This window comes from Hirundo rustica, chromosome 18 (assembly GCF_015227805.2).
Source record: "Hirundo rustica isolate bHirRus1 chromosome 18, bHirRus1.pri.v3, whole genome shotgun sequence".
In the NCBI taxonomy this organism is placed as follows: Eukaryota; Metazoa; Chordata; class Aves; order Passeriformes; family Hirundinidae; genus Hirundo; species Hirundo rustica.
Genome location: NC_053467.1, coordinates 3,531,568 through 3,548,272, shown reverse-complemented (window position 1 = coordinate 3,548,272; position 16,705 = coordinate 3,531,568). Strand labels below are relative to the sequence as shown.

The 16,705-nt window shown below is 42.1% G+C and overlaps 1 protein-coding gene across 11 annotated transcripts in view; it reads right to left on the bottom strand.

Moving 5' to 3' along the window:
* Positions 1 to 286: 286 nt before the first annotated feature.
* Positions 287 to 16,705, bottom strand: part of TNRC6C (trinucleotide repeat containing adaptor 6C) — a 98,096-nt gene continuing 81,677 nt past the window's right edge. For 8 of the 11 annotated variants that reach the window (XM_058422896.1, XM_058422894.1, XM_040082065.2 and 5 more), the window contains 11 exons: positions 16,335 to 16,457; positions 14,937 to 15,020; positions 14,385 to 14,616; positions 12,418 to 12,585; positions 11,169 to 11,360; positions 10,884 to 11,027; positions 8,057 to 8,173; positions 5,630 to 5,824; positions 3,898 to 3,968; positions 3,058 to 3,197; positions 287 to 1,825 (listed from right to left, as the gene is read on the bottom strand). In XM_058422896.1, coding sequence (XP_058278879.1) covers positions 1,465 to 1,825; positions 3,058 to 3,197; positions 3,898 to 3,968; positions 5,630 to 5,824; positions 8,057 to 8,173; positions 10,884 to 11,027; positions 11,169 to 11,360; positions 12,418 to 12,585; positions 14,385 to 14,616; positions 14,937 to 15,020; positions 16,335 to 16,457 — 1,827 coding nt within the window. In that variant the 3' untranslated portion in view covers positions 287 to 1,464. The remainder of the gene's footprint in view (positions 1,826 to 3,057; positions 3,198 to 3,897; positions 3,969 to 5,629; positions 5,825 to 8,056; positions 8,174 to 10,883; positions 11,028 to 11,168; positions 11,361 to 12,417; positions 12,586 to 14,384; positions 14,617 to 14,936; positions 15,021 to 16,334; positions 16,458 to 16,705) is intronic. The other 3 variants (XM_058422895.1, XM_040082076.2, XM_040082077.2) reach the window with 1 other exon arrangement.

The following is a 16,705-nucleotide window of genomic DNA, read 5'->3' as shown; positions in this document are numbered from 1 at the left end:
AACAAGAGTATTTTTTTTTTTTTTAACTTTATATTCCGAATGGAAAAATGGTGCAATACTCCGGTAATAATTTTCTTGCATTAGTCCACAATAAAAAGCCGCTAAAGGTAGATATACATATTATTCTCCAGAGATACACACTGTAATTTTTAAAATGCAATAAGAGTCCTTGAGTAAACATTTACACGTGAATTGTCGCCGGCCCCTTCTATCAGTTTCTTTCCTTTTTTTTTTTTTTTTTTTTTTTTTTGTTGTTTTTTTTTTTTTTTTGTTTGTTTTTTTTTTTTTTTTATTTTTTGTGTGTTTTTTACCATTACAGGATTAGCTACAAGAAGGGCTGCGGACACTCAGTGCAAAGTTAGAAGCTAATAACAATTAAACATTTGACCAATGAGCAAATAAAAAGCATATACTGAACCAAAGGAAAAAACTTCACACTTTGAGTTAAACCACACGTGGGCACACACACACACACACTCACACACACTCACATCTGTCCCAACAAAAACATAGAGTCTGAACTTTTTTTTAAAAAAAAAATTCTTAGAGCCTGTTTTTTGTGTACTGATGCTGACCTGGAAGTGTAATAATTCAACTTAGAAAGTGTTCACATTTTGTTATTGGCCTGCTGGATTCAAGTATTTGCATGTTGATATGGTTTGTTGCTTTTTTTTTTTTTTTAAGGTTTTTTTTTTTGTTTTGTTTCTTCATTGATTTTTTTTTTTAGTCTTTTTTTTACTTTTTTTTAATTTTTTTTTTTTTGGGATTAAAAAAAATGACATGAAAAAGTAATGAAACAAGGGTAATGTGCATAGGCAGATCCATGGGAGTAGTGGACACAGAGATACCCCAACCCTGCCCTCCCTCCCCCCCTCTCAACCTGTACAGTCCAGAGTTGCCACTCGGATTCGTCACTTTTCTGTACCAATGGTAAAATATCACACTTCACCCTTTCTGATTATTGGGTCCGCCTCTGTAATGTGCATAATAGTCACAGGCTCATTTAAATAGGCTTTCATTTCCCCTTCCCACCCCCCCCCAGCTGATAAAATAACCCTTTCCAGCCCAAATTCTGAAAAGTGCCCTTCATGATAGACCTATTCTAAGCAGCTTTTATACTTGGTTTTGAAAAGTCACCATACAAACATAAAAAGACGACATAAAACAACAAAAATCAAAAGCCATGAAAAAAGTAAAACCTGTCATTAGCATGTGACACTGACCAAAGGAGCCCATACTGTTTCAGGAACAGTTCACAAGGACTTCTGCAGTTTCGGATTCGATATTGGACAGAGGTACTAAGGAGGGCTGCCAGTCTCATGGGTTAAAGCTGGATTCTTCATCAAGCCCGGGACTGGAAAGGGTTACCATTTTTTTTAATTTTTTTTTTTTTAATTTTTTTTATTTAAATTTTTTTTTCTTTTCCTTTAGTGCTGATGATTGTTATTTCCATCCTGTTCTCTCCTAGATGGACTCCCCGCTGAGCAGATCCCCCGGCAGCAGGGTGTTGAGGGGCGTGGGGCTCCCGATGACTCTGCCGTCGTCGGCGCTGGGGGGACCCCAAAGGCTGCTGGAGTATTGGGGCACCCCTCCCCAGAGCAGGTCGCTGCTGCCCTTGCCCCCCAGGCACGGGGGGTTCCAGTGGCCGGCGTCGGGGCGCACCAGCCCGTGGGAGCTGCCCGAGGAGCCCAGGCGGCTCGGGGTGGATCCAGTGTTGGACTGCCAGCTGGAGGTGGGCGGCAGCGCCTGCCCCTGCGCCAGGAAGCGGTTCACTTCTTCCTCGCCCGCAAACTCCGCCAGGATGGTGGTGTTGCCCAGGACGCACCTGAGGGCGGCAAGGGAGATGTGAGGTAGGGGGTGAGCAAAGAGCTTTTTTTGGTGGGTGTTCTGGAGGGAATGGCTGTGGGAATTGGGGTTGGTCAGTTTGACCTCAACTGCAGCTTTCCAGTGAGCCTCCAGGGAACAGGGAGAGAGATTATGGACAAAGGGGAATGGCTTCAGAATGACAGAGAGCAGGGTTACGTGGGATCTGAGGAAAATATTCTCCGCTGTGAGGGTGGGCAGGCCCTGGCACAGGGTGTCCAGAGAAGCTGTGGCTGCCCCTGGATCCCTGGAAGTGTCCAAGGCCAGGCTGGATGTGGCTTGGAGCAATCTGGGACAGTGGAAGGTGTCCCTGCACATGGCAGGGGTGGGACTGGAAGAGCTTTAAGGTCCCTCCCAACCCAAGCAATTCTGTGACCTTTCCCCAAGCTGAAAACTTCTACCACATCCATTCACTTTGACCAGTCCCTGTCTCTTCAACCAAGCCTGCTCTGTTCCTGTTTTCTATCCACCTTCCTACATCCACAAACACCCAAATCCACGCACGTGGAGACCACCTCCTCTAACTGACACATCCTGGAGCCTCAGTTCTCTTCAGGAGTAAGACAGAAGCTCCCCAGCCAAATGATGCTCCCACTGCCTCAGTACTTTGATTATGCTCATGCTATAACCTGTTGATAAAGGGAATTGCTTCCCAACTCTAAATACCCAAGTAATTCTCCTGAAACATCACTTCCTGTGTTCTTCACTCTTCCCTATGGCACTGATTTGATCACTCCAATTCTCCAGCCTTTATGTCAATTTGGATTTTAAAATTTCCTAAGAATCTCCTAAAAAGCAGATTTTGTTGTCACACACTTCCCTCACAGCTCCTTTAAAAAAAGGTGACCCCCATGAACACATTCCTTATTTAGCATTGTTTTAGCCTCTCTGTTTCCCTGTAAAGCTAAAACCTCATCCTGTGCTCTCCCTGAGCTCCCTCTGGAATCCTCATCACCTCTTACAAATTCTTTGTGGCCTCACAGGTGACAAATCCTAACTGAAGATATTATTTATGCTGAATGAAGTTTTGTAAGGCCCTCTTTTTCAGCATCTTCCCCCAGTTAACATTTTTCTCTCTCATTAGGTAACCTTGAAAATGGAGACTGAAGCAACTAGCGATCGGTTACATTTAAGAAACTATTTTCTGAGCTAGAAGTGGCTTTGTACCAAAAGAAAAAGGGAACAGAAACGTACATGTGCAGAGACTTCTGGGCCTTGGCTGCTTCCTCCTTGGAACTGTATCGGACCACAGCATTCCCTTGGGTCAGGTTCAAGTGGAATGTGATGAGAGGGCCGTGTTGCAAACACAGTGTCCGCAGTGTGGAACCATCGATCTGGGAGAGGAGGCAAGGGCAGCAAAGGTCACCTGTGGTATCGTGATCTTACCTGAAATGCTTCATTAACAAGTGTTTAAAAGCTGAAGAGTGAGTACTAAGTGAAAGGAAAAAAGAACTTAATTCCACACTTATTGCTCTCTGCATTGAGGGCCTTTTTAAGAATTCCCTACGGTCCAGTACACAAATTTTCCCAATTTAGGTTATACAAATTATATTTATCATTAGATGTCCATAGAAATCCAGAAATAAGTCAAAGGGAAAACACACTTCATAAATGTAATTAAATTTTCCCCAAGATTAATTTGGACCCAAGACTTCGTTGCTTATGTTCTCCCTATGGAATGACACCGTGAAAGGCAAGTAGAGGATGTGACAGACATATGAGAAGAACCCAAAAAACCCACAGGAAAATCAGATTTTACATCTCTGTACGTGCTTTACAACATCATTCACCTCCAAACTTAGACACACACAAATGACTAATGAATGACTAATTACAGGCTTGAAAGTTCATACTTGATTTGACAGCACTTTCAAAACTTAACAAATTCCCTGTAGAAGACAGATACTTGTAATAAATGCAGAATAATTATTCTTCTTTCAAATGAATCAAATGGCCAAGGCTGCTAAATGCTGTTGTCATCATCCCTTAAATTCAAGTGTGTTTTCCTGCCCATTTTTGTACAGTTCCAGTTACCTGGGGGGTGAGGTTCCGAAGAACCAGCCAGCTGCTTGTTCTCCCTGAGCTGTCAGTACTCCATGCAGAACCTGCAACACAAATTCCACAACAAAACATTTGATCACGGTCTCTGGAGAGCACCTTACAGGCAAATTTATCTGGAATCACAACACACTAACAAGCCTCAGTGCTGCTGAAAACAAATCCTACAGCAGTTTCCTCACATCCTGATTTACTGCCTCCCTAGGAAGGAAAGGCTGCTGAATGAAAAGCTGCTCTTGTTCCATTTCAAAGATCTGTGGCATTTTTCATGCTCCCACGGTAACTATTAAGGAACCAACGTGCAGGTATGGCACTGCAACAAACTGGATCCTCAGGATGCACTAGAATTGACCTGGAAGATGCATTTTAAAAGCGGTTCTGATGTCCAAGCTCAGATTGCTGCTTGCTAACAAAGATTTTTATAGCACTGCAGCGCTCTGCTCTCTTGCCAGTGACAGATTAACGTGCATGACTTATTCAAAACAGGTATTTCTGCACTGACAATGCCCTGATTGAAGATGCAAGGACATAACCAACAAAACCTGCTCTAACAACCTCAGCCTGGTGCTTTACAGCTGGGTTGGTTTACAGTAAGAAGCTGCACAAGCTTGATATTTATGAGGGGCATTTGAGAATCACAGAGGATCCTGTGGGGCAGCTTCATCTGCCCTTCCAGGTGGGGGTTTGGTGAAGAAACATCCAAAATAAATGGAAGGAAGACGGAAGTACATTTAATTCTCAACTTAGTGTCAGCAGATTATTAAAACAGCTTTATAAAATAGGAGTAATACCTGCATAAATAGCTGTATTTATACAGATAGAGATATCTATATATATCTATATATAGCCAGATTGATGGCTCCTCATATTTGTATTAAAGCAAACAAAGGCATATAAAAAAAGGGGCCTGCATGGAAAAATACAGACATTCCCTGAGGGCCCTGCAATGCCATCAGGTCCTGAAAGCTTCACATCCATGTGTTCCATATTAAATTCCATGGGCTCCTCTTGAAGTCTTAGATCACACCACAGAACAGGACACGTGTTTGAAAGACATTTTTAAAAATTAAGGAACCGGGGGAAAAAAATCCTAGTTGGGAGTTAAACAAATTGGGCAATTCCTACGTAAAATCCCCAACATTGCTTCATTTACAACTTATTCAAAGTAAAATAGGTGTTACCCTGGTTTTTCTGAGTTTCTTTATTAGCCTTTTGATTTTCATAAATGGAGTCAGATCTTTTAGTTACTGTAGAATATTAGAGCAGTTTTTCTACCTTTCCCACAGAAGTAATATAAACAAATCCATTGTTTTTCATTCTCTGTCTTTTGTTTGCATATTTCTAACCTGAAAACAATTGTAACTGACAATTGGTCTGGCCACTGAGGCTGAGGGGTGGAAACCCCAAAAAGCCAATCTTCTGCTAGACCCACAAATGTATAAAAAGTAAAAGAATAAACAAAGGGGCTCTCTTCTCTCCGCTCTTTCAGCTAGGAGCTGGATCAGAGGAACCTCTGCGAAAATCTCTTGTCTGCGTGTGATTTCTTTGTGTGCCTCGGTGACAAAATAGGGACAGGAGATGCAGGATTTCCACACATCCCCAGAACAGAACCACTCCAGCTGTGTTAAAGCTCTGGTTTCTGGAGCCTCACACGCAGAGTGGAAGCAAACAGCGCTAAAAAGAAGGCAGAAGAGAGGGATGTGAGTACCAGAGGAGTAAGAGCTGGTCCAGCCCAGGGGACTGGCACCCCACGTGGAGGATGGCTTGGTGTTGGTTAAGCCTGGAGGAGGTCTTGTCGGAGCTGTAGTGTTTCTGGGTACCTTCCAGAGTTCGTGGGACAGAGAGGCTTGGGTGTGAGAGATCGGGCCAGAGGACCACGTGGACTTGATGTCTGACAGTTTACCTGTAACAGAAGAACAGTACATTTGGGTGTTCTTCATCATGGGCTACCTCCTCCCAGCTTCTCAGTAGGAAAAGGACAGCTTTCTGTATCACCCAGTGCTATAAATACAAAATTCTTTGAACCTACTTAAACCGCTGTTTACAATTTCCAGTACTTTTGTGTTTAGTGAACCTCACACTACCCGCTAGATGCAAGTTCCCTTTTGAAAATCTATTGTTTCGTTTTCTTGTAAAAGATGATACAAGGGGAAAAGTCCAGAAAACTGATGTATGTGAAATCTGATTTCACCCAAATTATAATATAACACTTCAAGATTGTCTCTCTCAAAGGTTTAACAGGACTTAAACACTTTTTCTTGCACAACTCATTTTATATAATAAAATATAAAGAATTCAGTACATCCATGTTCTTCCGTTGCATTATTAAAATTCTGAAGATTACAGACCAACAAAAACTATTTCTGAATATCTGAAGTAACTTGTACTCTTTTTTCCAAGTAACTTTGAGAAAAACTAGGCCTTCAAAAGATCAGACCACACCACAACCTGTCAGTCTTTGTAACTTTCTGCTGTTGCTTGTTCATTCCCTGATCAGTTTTCAAACTCTTACTGCTGTTCCTGCCAATTCAAAGTTTTACAAAATAACACAAACCCAAGAACAGCAGACACAGTATAGCATTCAGAGGGGCAGACTGAATTGATTTAAATAATGGATGACAAAACAAATCTTTATTGACCTTTAGACTTACACACCCCTGCCTGCTACCAACACGTGCTGTGCAATTAGAGCCCAGATTCCCTGTCACAGCACAGTCCTGCTGTTACCAACACTGGCAGCACATGCAGGGCTGGAATGTGCTGAAAGAGACACAATCCTGCATCTTCTGCCCCAGCAAATGATGCTCTGACTCTGCTGCCCTAATGCTTTCATCCTGAATGCAGAGAAGAAGAAAGTGTTTGGTCTGATAAAGCCCAAGATGCAAAGATCTTGTGAATTTTTATTAAACTGGAACTGGCAGATTTAAGTTTATGCTGAATCAATGCTTTAGGACATGAGGCAGGCACTGAGTAGTTTTATGAGTCCCAAAGCCAAATTTACCAGTTGCAAAATCACAGACTCAGTTACATACACACACATTCCCCAAATTGCCTCCATTTATCTAAATAGTTTAACTCAATTACTTCATATTGAATCATAACAATTTAAGTGAAAGGGCACCAACTCTCCCATCTTCTGGCAAATTGCAGCAACAAAAATAATTTGACAATGACAATGAAGACATTAATGAGTGTAAAATGATGAGAGGAGAGGAGCAAGTCTGAGTTTGAGAGCTCCGAGCAGCCCAGCCTTTGATGGGGCACCCAACACAGGCACAGCACCACAGGCCAGGTGTTGCTGTGACACCACTTCTCATGGGGGTGACACAAACATTAGATGACACTGCAAAAATAAATTAGAAAAAAAAAAAAAAGGCAGCAAATAAAGCAGAAATGCATGACAGATAAAGAAAAGCAAGCCACTCCTTTCTTTTCCTTTCACTGGAGGAAAACATCGCAAACAAGCCCTTTTAGTTTTGCATCCTGCAGCCTAACTCGGGGGCTGCACCTTCAGAGAAGTAGAAGGTTTTCTGTGGATCAGCACTTTCTTATCTAATCCACCTATACAGCCCAACACGACTTTATAATGGGACAAACTGCATAATCAGGTAGCTAGTTTGCAAGCAAAGTTTCCATGTTTTGCAAAAAGAAGCTCCAGGATTTAGAGCTCAGTAAAGAAAATGGGGTAATTATTTAGCTCACCTACAAGCTCAGCCATATAGGGGAGCATCAGGCTTTGGCTTGACTATTAAAAGACAACAAAGAGCCCCAAACCCCCCAGAGCCATGCAAAAAGTACCCCTGGGAGGTACTACTGAAGATGTTTCACTTTTAACAGCGAGTTCTTTAACATCAGCTCTTCCTGGAAGGGTCCGTTCCTGCCCTGGACAGTGTTCCTCCCCCAAAGATCTCGATGCCAGCATTGAGTGACACCAAGTGGAATAAATGCATTTTTCAGCACAATCCCAGGCGCACCATCCACCGCTCCCCAGCGCAGAGCTGACAGGAGAGCTGCCACCCAGCCCAGGGCTCCAAACACATCTCTGCCCGGGGCAGCACTCCTGGGAGCACGGGGAGAGCACTCCCTAGGGCCTTTTCCTGGGAATGCAGAAGCTGTGGAAGCAGAAAGGCCGTACCTGCAATGCTAGGTGCAGATGCAATGCTGCTGAAAGAGCTACTGTAGCCGGAGGCACTAAGAGGCCAGGCACTCGATGAAGGCAGCGTGGCATTCTGAGATGATGTTGGGGATGACCCTGCAGAACCAGCAGAGAAGCAACTAAGAAAGATGGGCATAATGATGTTTGGTGTGACATAAGCAAATCTATTATGTGCAAATACAAACCATGCAGGGCATTCTCCTTAATTAGCCTGGTCTCTGAAGTCTAGGAATGAAATGTTACTGGATGCGTGAGAAAGTGGGGCAGAAGTCTTTAGAAGGAAAGAGAAGAAAGCTGGCACAGGAACAACTGTAGAGCAGAAGGGAAATTCTGCATTTCTTTTAAGACACGTGACTCAAAGAATCAATGTTAAAGTGTTTAGTCTCAGAGGAACAGGCTTCATTTATAAAGGTCCTCTGCCAGCTGACTTAGGCAATGGCAACTGTAGATGAGCAGAGATGTGTATGATAAACTATCCTCCTACCACGGGTGATCTGTCCTAAATTACTCAAGGTAAACACTTCCCCTACATCCTAATGCCCACAAGTATCTTTAAATTTTTGCAGACTTCCAGTAAAAGCAAAGATATATTTCAGCAATCCCTTCTCAAACTGATAACATAAATGAAATAGCACAAAACCACCTCAGTAAATCATTTACAATCTGAGCAGCTATCTAAGCACATGTACTGTTTCCTTACCGGCAGCAAATGAAAGAAACTGAACATAAAATCAAAAATCTTCATTGCAAAGACCAGCAGAGCTGAAAGTATTCTCTCTAGCCACCAACAAAATCAAGTGTGTATCCTTGGTGACTTATCATTCCTGACACACAGAGATGGGCTGTGATACTGAAACATCTTTAACTGACTAATAAAAATAGGTGAGCTCTGTAGCAAAGAGCACTGCGTTGAGGTAGAAGGGAGGAAGTAAAAGGACAATCCCATCCCTCACAGCTCAATAAAAACCACAGGCTTTGTTTTTAACTGGAACAGCAATCAGCCAAACGTCACCATAACCAGACTCCCTGTGCTCCACGGGACACCAATACAGACATCAGTTTCAAGCAGCAGAACTCCCCATCAGGCCCTGTCTGGAAATAATCTATTTCCCAGGCAGGAACTATGAAATTACAGCAGATTCAAAGGCCCACAGAGCTGAAAATGGTCCTGGTTCCTCACGGCTGCAACTCTCAGCTCATAGCAGCTGACCCTCCAAAGCTTCATTAGCAAACGGGGCAAAGCAAAAATTGACCCAAAGTCTTAAGTTTTGCCTGTTTTTAAGTGCACAGGGCAAGGACAGCACATCCCACAGCCTGACCCTGTAACTGGGGAGCAGCTCTGTCAGTACAAGCTCTGTGCTTCAGGCTGCAGTTATACAAGCATAAAGAAACAGATTCTGTAACTAAAGTTTTTATTAAAATTCCATTACTACCAAGCTAAAAAGCTAATGAGGAAAATAAGCACAGGCACTGCTTTTCAGAAGGTCTGACCTCTTGAGGACCTGTTTACTTCTGCAAAGACCATCTCTGCTGACCCTCTCTAAGGAGAGGAGTTATTTCTTCACTCCACAGGCAGATTATGCACCAACAGAGCCAGAGTTCCTTCTCTAAAGCAGCAAGACCTGTAGTGGGTATCACCTGATTTCACAGGTACAGCTCTGTAGGTTGATGCTTCTGGCCTGAGGAGTATTTCTTGGGTGCACTGTGTCTGAAGTGGCACTGAATTGCATCTTACAGCTTTTCTTTTTGTAACTTCCAACCTGCCCATCCCCTTGGAAGCACTCTGGAGTCATCAGGTGTTAATTCAACCTTGTTCATGACCCAAATGTTTCAGCTGAAAGAAAGGCTGCTTCCTGCTAAGACACCACCAAAACCACTGCAGGCAATCAACATTCTGGATTCCTTTCCCTCGTGTTTCCCATCCCTTGCCTGAGGTAACAAGGCCAGAGCTGGACCCCCACTTCAAGGATAGCCCTGATTTACAATCTGTGCTGGTATCACAGATGTAACTGTTAAAACAAACCCCACATTTTTACTCCTGACAAGTCCTCCTGGACAGCCTGATGATGCTATTCCTGTGCCAATTGCAGTGCTCTGTCAGAGTGCAGGTAACTTGGCTATTTTGGCACTCAGATCACAATTAACCAAGCCACCTTTCCCTTGATCAACTTCCAGCACACGTAGCTAACAATTAGCACAGTCACAATGCTTTCTTGTTTTAGAGAATTCCCTTTTTATTCTGGAGTAAGCACTGCCAAGACAAAAGGAATGGAAATAGAACTGGGAAATGCTAGTTTACTATCAATTCCCATTTTTTTTCTTTTATGGTTTTGGAGATAAAACAGTTCTAATTTATTTTGCTTATTGATCTTCTAACAAAGCTACAATTAATTAGTGTAGCAGAGCCTGCTGTCTCAGCAACAACTGTGGAATTTTTTTATTGAGTCTTCTGAGAATTCCACAAAGCGTATGGAGGAGGGTGGGCAGTGTGGAGAGCAAAATCCTGATCAAAACCATGTGAGTGAGATACAGGTTAGAAAAACTTCCAGCGACCACAGAAGTCGAAAGTACATCTCACAGCCTTTTCCAATATAAAAATATTTACATTCCCATGGAAAACAAGAAACTTCTTAATCCCTTCTTTTAAAACAGATATTTCTGGATAGTCACTGACAGTTCCGAGCAGAAGCTTTATTAGACTAGGAGCACATGCAAAAAATATGTTTTATCCTAACAAATGAGGTCATCCCTTTTTTGGAAGGGAAAAGAAAGTATGCACAGATGTGGAAGCAATTTGTGTGTTTACCTCCACTCTTGAGCAGATAGCGATTCACATCCTGGATCGTGGTGTTTATGGTAGGCCCAGTTGGAACACTGCCAGGAGTAACATCGGGGTCATTTTCAGGATCAATATTCTGCAGTCCTTTCCATGGCACTCCTGGGTGAAACTCTGTTTCAAACACAATAAAAAAGGGAAGTGCGTGAAATCACAATTCCCCAGAGCTCCTGCGCATCAGAAGGACTCAACAAACGCGCCCAACAACGCCTTTGGGGGACATCAGTCCAACACCGAGGCTTTGGATTGTGTTACCTGGTGGCCAGTTTATGCTGGAGCCATTGGAAATCTTATCACTATCGGATTTGGCACGTGACCAGCTGTGAGGAACAGCTACAGGTGGGCTGGCAGGAGACTCACTGTTCTGGATCAGATCATAGCGGCCGTAGGAGTCATCGAGGGAGGACTTTCCCGGAGGACCAATGCTCAAACCTCCAGGGATAGCACCTGCAAGGAGTGAAAGGGGAATTGTGGGTATGGAATTTCATCAGGATGTATTTTGTAATTGTTTTATTTTTTTTTTCCCTGTATTACAAAGATAAAAAACTAAAATGCAATCACAGTAAGCCAAGCTTAATGGCATCTGAAGCCCTAGCAGGGATTACAGCTGAGAGACACACTGCTGGTACAATCTAGATACTCAAGATAAAGAAATCAGCATTAAATTCCTGCCAAAAAAGACGAAATAATTCAAATCATCACACTGATGGTAAATAGGAACTCACTGAGACAGCATACCAAGGAATATCCCTCATCTCATCCTTCCCATGGCATTCAGTGCTGACAGGATGGATGGTTTGAAATGGCTGCTCTCATGTTCCTACAAACTATCAAACAACTATTTGGCATCAGCAGTGCAGCTACTTGCAGAATAAAAAACTGCTGTAGAAGAAATAATTCATGCTGCTCATAATAAAATCCAGGATATAATAAACTTAACAGAACCCCATGTTCTAAGAGAATAAATTTGGTACAGGAAATAAAGGAATAACTGGCTCAGGATACTGGAGGCGTTCGGGATAAAGGTGTTCAAAAAGATTAGCAATCGTTTCCGGAAAAGTAAGAAGTTTGTGTCCCTAACTCTAGGGTGAGTAACTATGTGATCTATCATACCTTTGCTCAGGGAAAGGTTGATGATACTGGAAAACTTGTGGGAGAAAGCCAGTGTAAAGCTTTTTTGGATTGAAGGTATGCAGGTCTGGAATAAGGGGAAGATTGTGGGACTCGTTTTGCCAACACTAAAGGCTTGTTTTACTTGAACTCCACGATCCCAGCAACAAAATTCAACAACTGAAAAAAACATTCCTACACTGCATGCAGGGAGTGACAGCTGCAAGCCCTTCATTGCAGAAATCATCTATAAAATCTCACGGGCTCGGAGGCTCTCGGTACCAACCACTTGTGAGCACTTACACAAAAAAGGACCACAAGAGAAATAATTCCAATTGCATTGTGGCTGGAATCACCAAAAGCCAGGCTGGCAGGGGCTGCCAGGGGACATTACCGTGCTTGCTGGAGTTCTGGTCAAGCGAAGAAGCAGCACTAGACAGATTATCCATTGAGTTGGGGTGTGTCCACTGAGGAAGGCGAGACTGGGACTGAGAAGTGTCCTTCACTGACAAACCACCAGTAATGTCCATGTTATTTACATTCATGTTCGGGTTCAGTCCAGCTGTGGGGGGAAAGAGATCCTTAGACATCCATCAGATACTGAGGGATTGCAAAGCTGTGTTTGAAATCCAGCCGCAGGAATTACTCAACATTCACTTTCAGGTATCTGTGTGCATGTGTGGCATTTTCAACGCACGTTCTCAAGAACTTTTGCTCTTATGGAACACCAAAAGAACTCCCATGAATTCAGAAAAAGCTAAAACCTTGCTAAAAAGGGGGAAACCAAGATGTAGGGATAATATTTTAAAGCTGTCAGTGTTTCTACTTGCAGTCTATTCACTTGTCTCGGAAGAATGCTCTGGAATGTTGTGTTTAAACCAGTTGGAACCATTCCATGGCTTAGCCAAAATATTCCTAATGCCTCCCCAGCACCCCCCACGATGCCTGCCACTTCGTTTTGCTAAAAATCACCCAAGAAAAGGAACCAGTTCAAGGTCAGACAAAGAGCTGCTGTTCATCAGAGCAGGTTCTGCACTAACTGGGCTTCTATTTTGTATACACAGAACAAAATCACGCAGACAGTTATTTAGGGAATAATTTTGACATGTTTCTCTGACATGAATCTGGGTCTTTTTTGCTATATAATCCTGAATGTTAGCAAATCAGAGGAAGCTGAGATATCATAAGAACCTCTCAGGCTGAGGCCTTTAATTCACAAATCTTTTTGCCTTCTGATGCTCCCAGCCACAACAGCTCACCACAGCAGTCAGAATTACCTTCTTAACTGCTGCATGGCAGATAAAGCTTGGCAATACTATTGTACCCAGCATAAAGAGAGTCACAAAGAGATTAAATTAATTCCTTTATGCCATAAAGGAAGTCTGCAGCATACATCAAACAATCACACAGCAAACAGGTCTGAAAGGCTGCTCTGTTCACTCTTTATCCAGGCCCAATCAATTATTTTGACTTCAATCATATTTGACAGATCTGTGTCTAACCCAGCACAAAATGCTGGTGAAGAAGATTTAAGGAACTGCCTAGATAATTTATTCCAGTACTCTACCCTGCTTTAACCAAGTGATCCTTTATGTCTAACTAGATCTCCTTTTAAGCAACTCAAGTGTATTACACCTCTTGCAGGAGGAAATGCAAGAAAATGTCTTCCTAGCTCTCCTTTACATTTTTGAAGATTCTTGCATTCTCTTAAATCTTCTGTTTAAGACTAGTGAGCAGAGGATTTCATTTTTTCTTCAACAGCTGTGTATTTGAAACGGTTAATCACCACCACTACAATCTTTCTGCATTCCTTCAAACTGATCCACGCATTTCTTGAAATACACTGACCCAAACCGATGCCTCACCAGTGCTGACTACAGCAGAAAGAAGACTTTGCACAACTTTTTCCCAGATGATATTCCTGTTTATCAATATGGCATCTGTGTAATTTACAATGTGACGCAGTTAATTTATATTAGTTAATTTATATTAGTTAATTTATATTGAGTTGTTAATTGATATTATTAGTAATTTATTAATAATGTAATATAATTAGCGTAATATAATATAGAGATTGTTATATTTAGTTATTAATTTATATTTATATTTAGCTGTTTATTTATATTTTGTTCAGAAATAGCAGCGTATATAAGTAGTTAATTAGGCAAATCTTCTGTTCTGGTATTTGTAGGCAGAACACAGGTGAGCAGATACAGCTACCACAGCATCAGTTTGTACTGTCGTTTTAGCGCTATTTAATAAATATATATATATAAATATATAAAATCTGTATTTGTTACACTGAGATGTGAATGAAGGAGATGGACTCCCTGTGTGCAGCTGCTGCAGGAGGACACTCACCAAGAGGGTAAGGAGCAAAGGTGTTCGGTGAAGACTGTTGCTCTTTGGTCTGCAGGTCAGGAAGGCCGGGAGCCTGGGGATGGGGTGAAAAGCTATCCATGGCTGATTTGCCTGCAGAGGGGTGCAAAGATAGATGTGGAGGGGGAGGCTGCTGCTTCATAAGCAGGGCCTGGGCCAGCTGGCGCTGGTGCTGCTGGATCTGCTGCTGCATGTTATTGATTGTACGTGCAACCTGCAGGGAGAGAGCCAACAAGCAACTGTCAGTGGTCAATCCACAAAAGCACCGCGCTGCTTTGCCTTTCTCTACAGGGAAACAACAAACTGCGCCTCCTTACAAATACAAACTGGCTGCATAGAGGGCTGAAAAGCTTTCCTCCAGCAAGGCTGAGGATCAGCTTTATCACTCAGCACCTCCCCTGTCTAGCACTCAAGCCACGCACTGCATTCCTGATTTCAGGATGCTTTAGCTGCTTTGGTGTAACGTCACTGAGCCTCTCCAAGCAGCCGAAACCAAACCCTAAAAGCAGAGCTCGAGCTGGCAGGGACACCTACTTGCTGCTCCTGTTGTCTCATGGGTCCGGAAACGTTACGCTGAGCCTGTAACATCTGCTGCTGGATTTGTAAACGTTGGTACGCCTGCGGGGACAGGGACAGGGACGGGTCAGACACAGCACACACAGCGAGCTCAACACGCCCCCTCCAACTGCTCTGCTGCACCACAACACAGGCAAACCTGCCTTTGAAAAGGCAAACCCTGCAATGTTCTGAAAACACTCCACGGAGCAACGGCGATAATCCTGTCACAAATGTATTTTATAATACTTCTTTTCAAGTCCCATGTTCATTTTCTTAAAGTAACGGGTCCACGTGGCAAAAAGTGGTCATGAAAATTAAGAACCTACTTTTTTTTTTTTTTTTTTTCTGAAATAACTGCAACACAAAGCAAAAATTAAAATAGAAGTTTATGGTATTATACAAATAGTATAAATACCAATTGTTATTTTTGGTTTGGCCATGTTGAGTTCTGCCAATACTTTATAGTTAAATCACTTGTGATGATTTTTTCTTGAAAAAAATTGACACTTTTCAAGTAGCTGGCTCAGCAGCACATTTTTTAACATGGTAAGTTTCTCTGAAACACATTAATTCAAAATCCAAAGGCATTCTGTATAGGTATTTTTCACGTAGTTGGCTACTGTCCAATTATCATGAGAATAATGCTGTGCTCCTCAAAACTAGAGAAAATAATCAGAAATGAATAACAGTATCAAACACTATTCCTAATAAAAGAGTTTGACTAGCACATTGAAACCAGCAACTGAACCAGTCTGCCATCTATAATTTTATGTTTAACCCTGGCCAATACTGAGGTCACAGTATCTCTTTTTAAAATATTCTTAAAATCCAATTAAGTATTTTCATATGCATTTAAAAACATATATATAAAATTTGCAAACACAGAAGTACATGGAAGTAAGCAGTTCTTATCACATGACGTGTTTAATATACACTCCATTAATTAAAAGAAATTCACTTTATTTTTCAGTGAGGCAAGTGAAGAAGTTCTGTAGGTAACTCAGGTGACCAGCACTGCCAAGATTTCTCTCGTTATGTTGTGACACATGTCCAGTTTTATCTTTCTACTGCCATGTAACACACAGGCCAGTGCTGTTTGAGAACACACTGGGTTACTCATACCAGCAGGAAGACAACTGACTTTTAGTTCCACTGATCAGCTGTAAAGGATAATTATTCCACAAATTACTATTTATAAAGCCCAAGGCAAACAAAAATGATTGTGTTTCTTTAAATAGAAACTTTACTAAAGAAATCAGCAGCTGATTTGTTTTGAAGATCTGTCGTGCCATTTAAAAATTTAGTCATTCTCCTATCTTATCTTCATGCCTTCAACTCTGATTTAGAGCTTTTCTGCCACGTCTTTTAACTTACCAGCTGCAGCTGATAGAGCTGGTTCAACATCGTCATATGCTGAGGATTATTAATTGGCGAGGTTAACTGTGCAGGGCTGAGACCAATGTTTTTTGCTGCAAACTGCAAAAGCTGTGCTTGAACCTAAAGAAGAGAAGAGTGTTAAACATTGTACATTTACTTTTAACAGCGGCAACTGTGTGAGCCATTAATAAGAGTCACATCAGCTGGAAAATGTTACTAACTCCACAAGTAATACCATGAGCTATCAAAAAAATTAGCAAGAGGCTCTAACACAATCATAATAACCGCACTCAAGCGTTCAATTATAAAAAAAGAGATGAGAACAAACTCCTCAGGAACACCACTGTGCAAAAAGGAGCATGAGAATG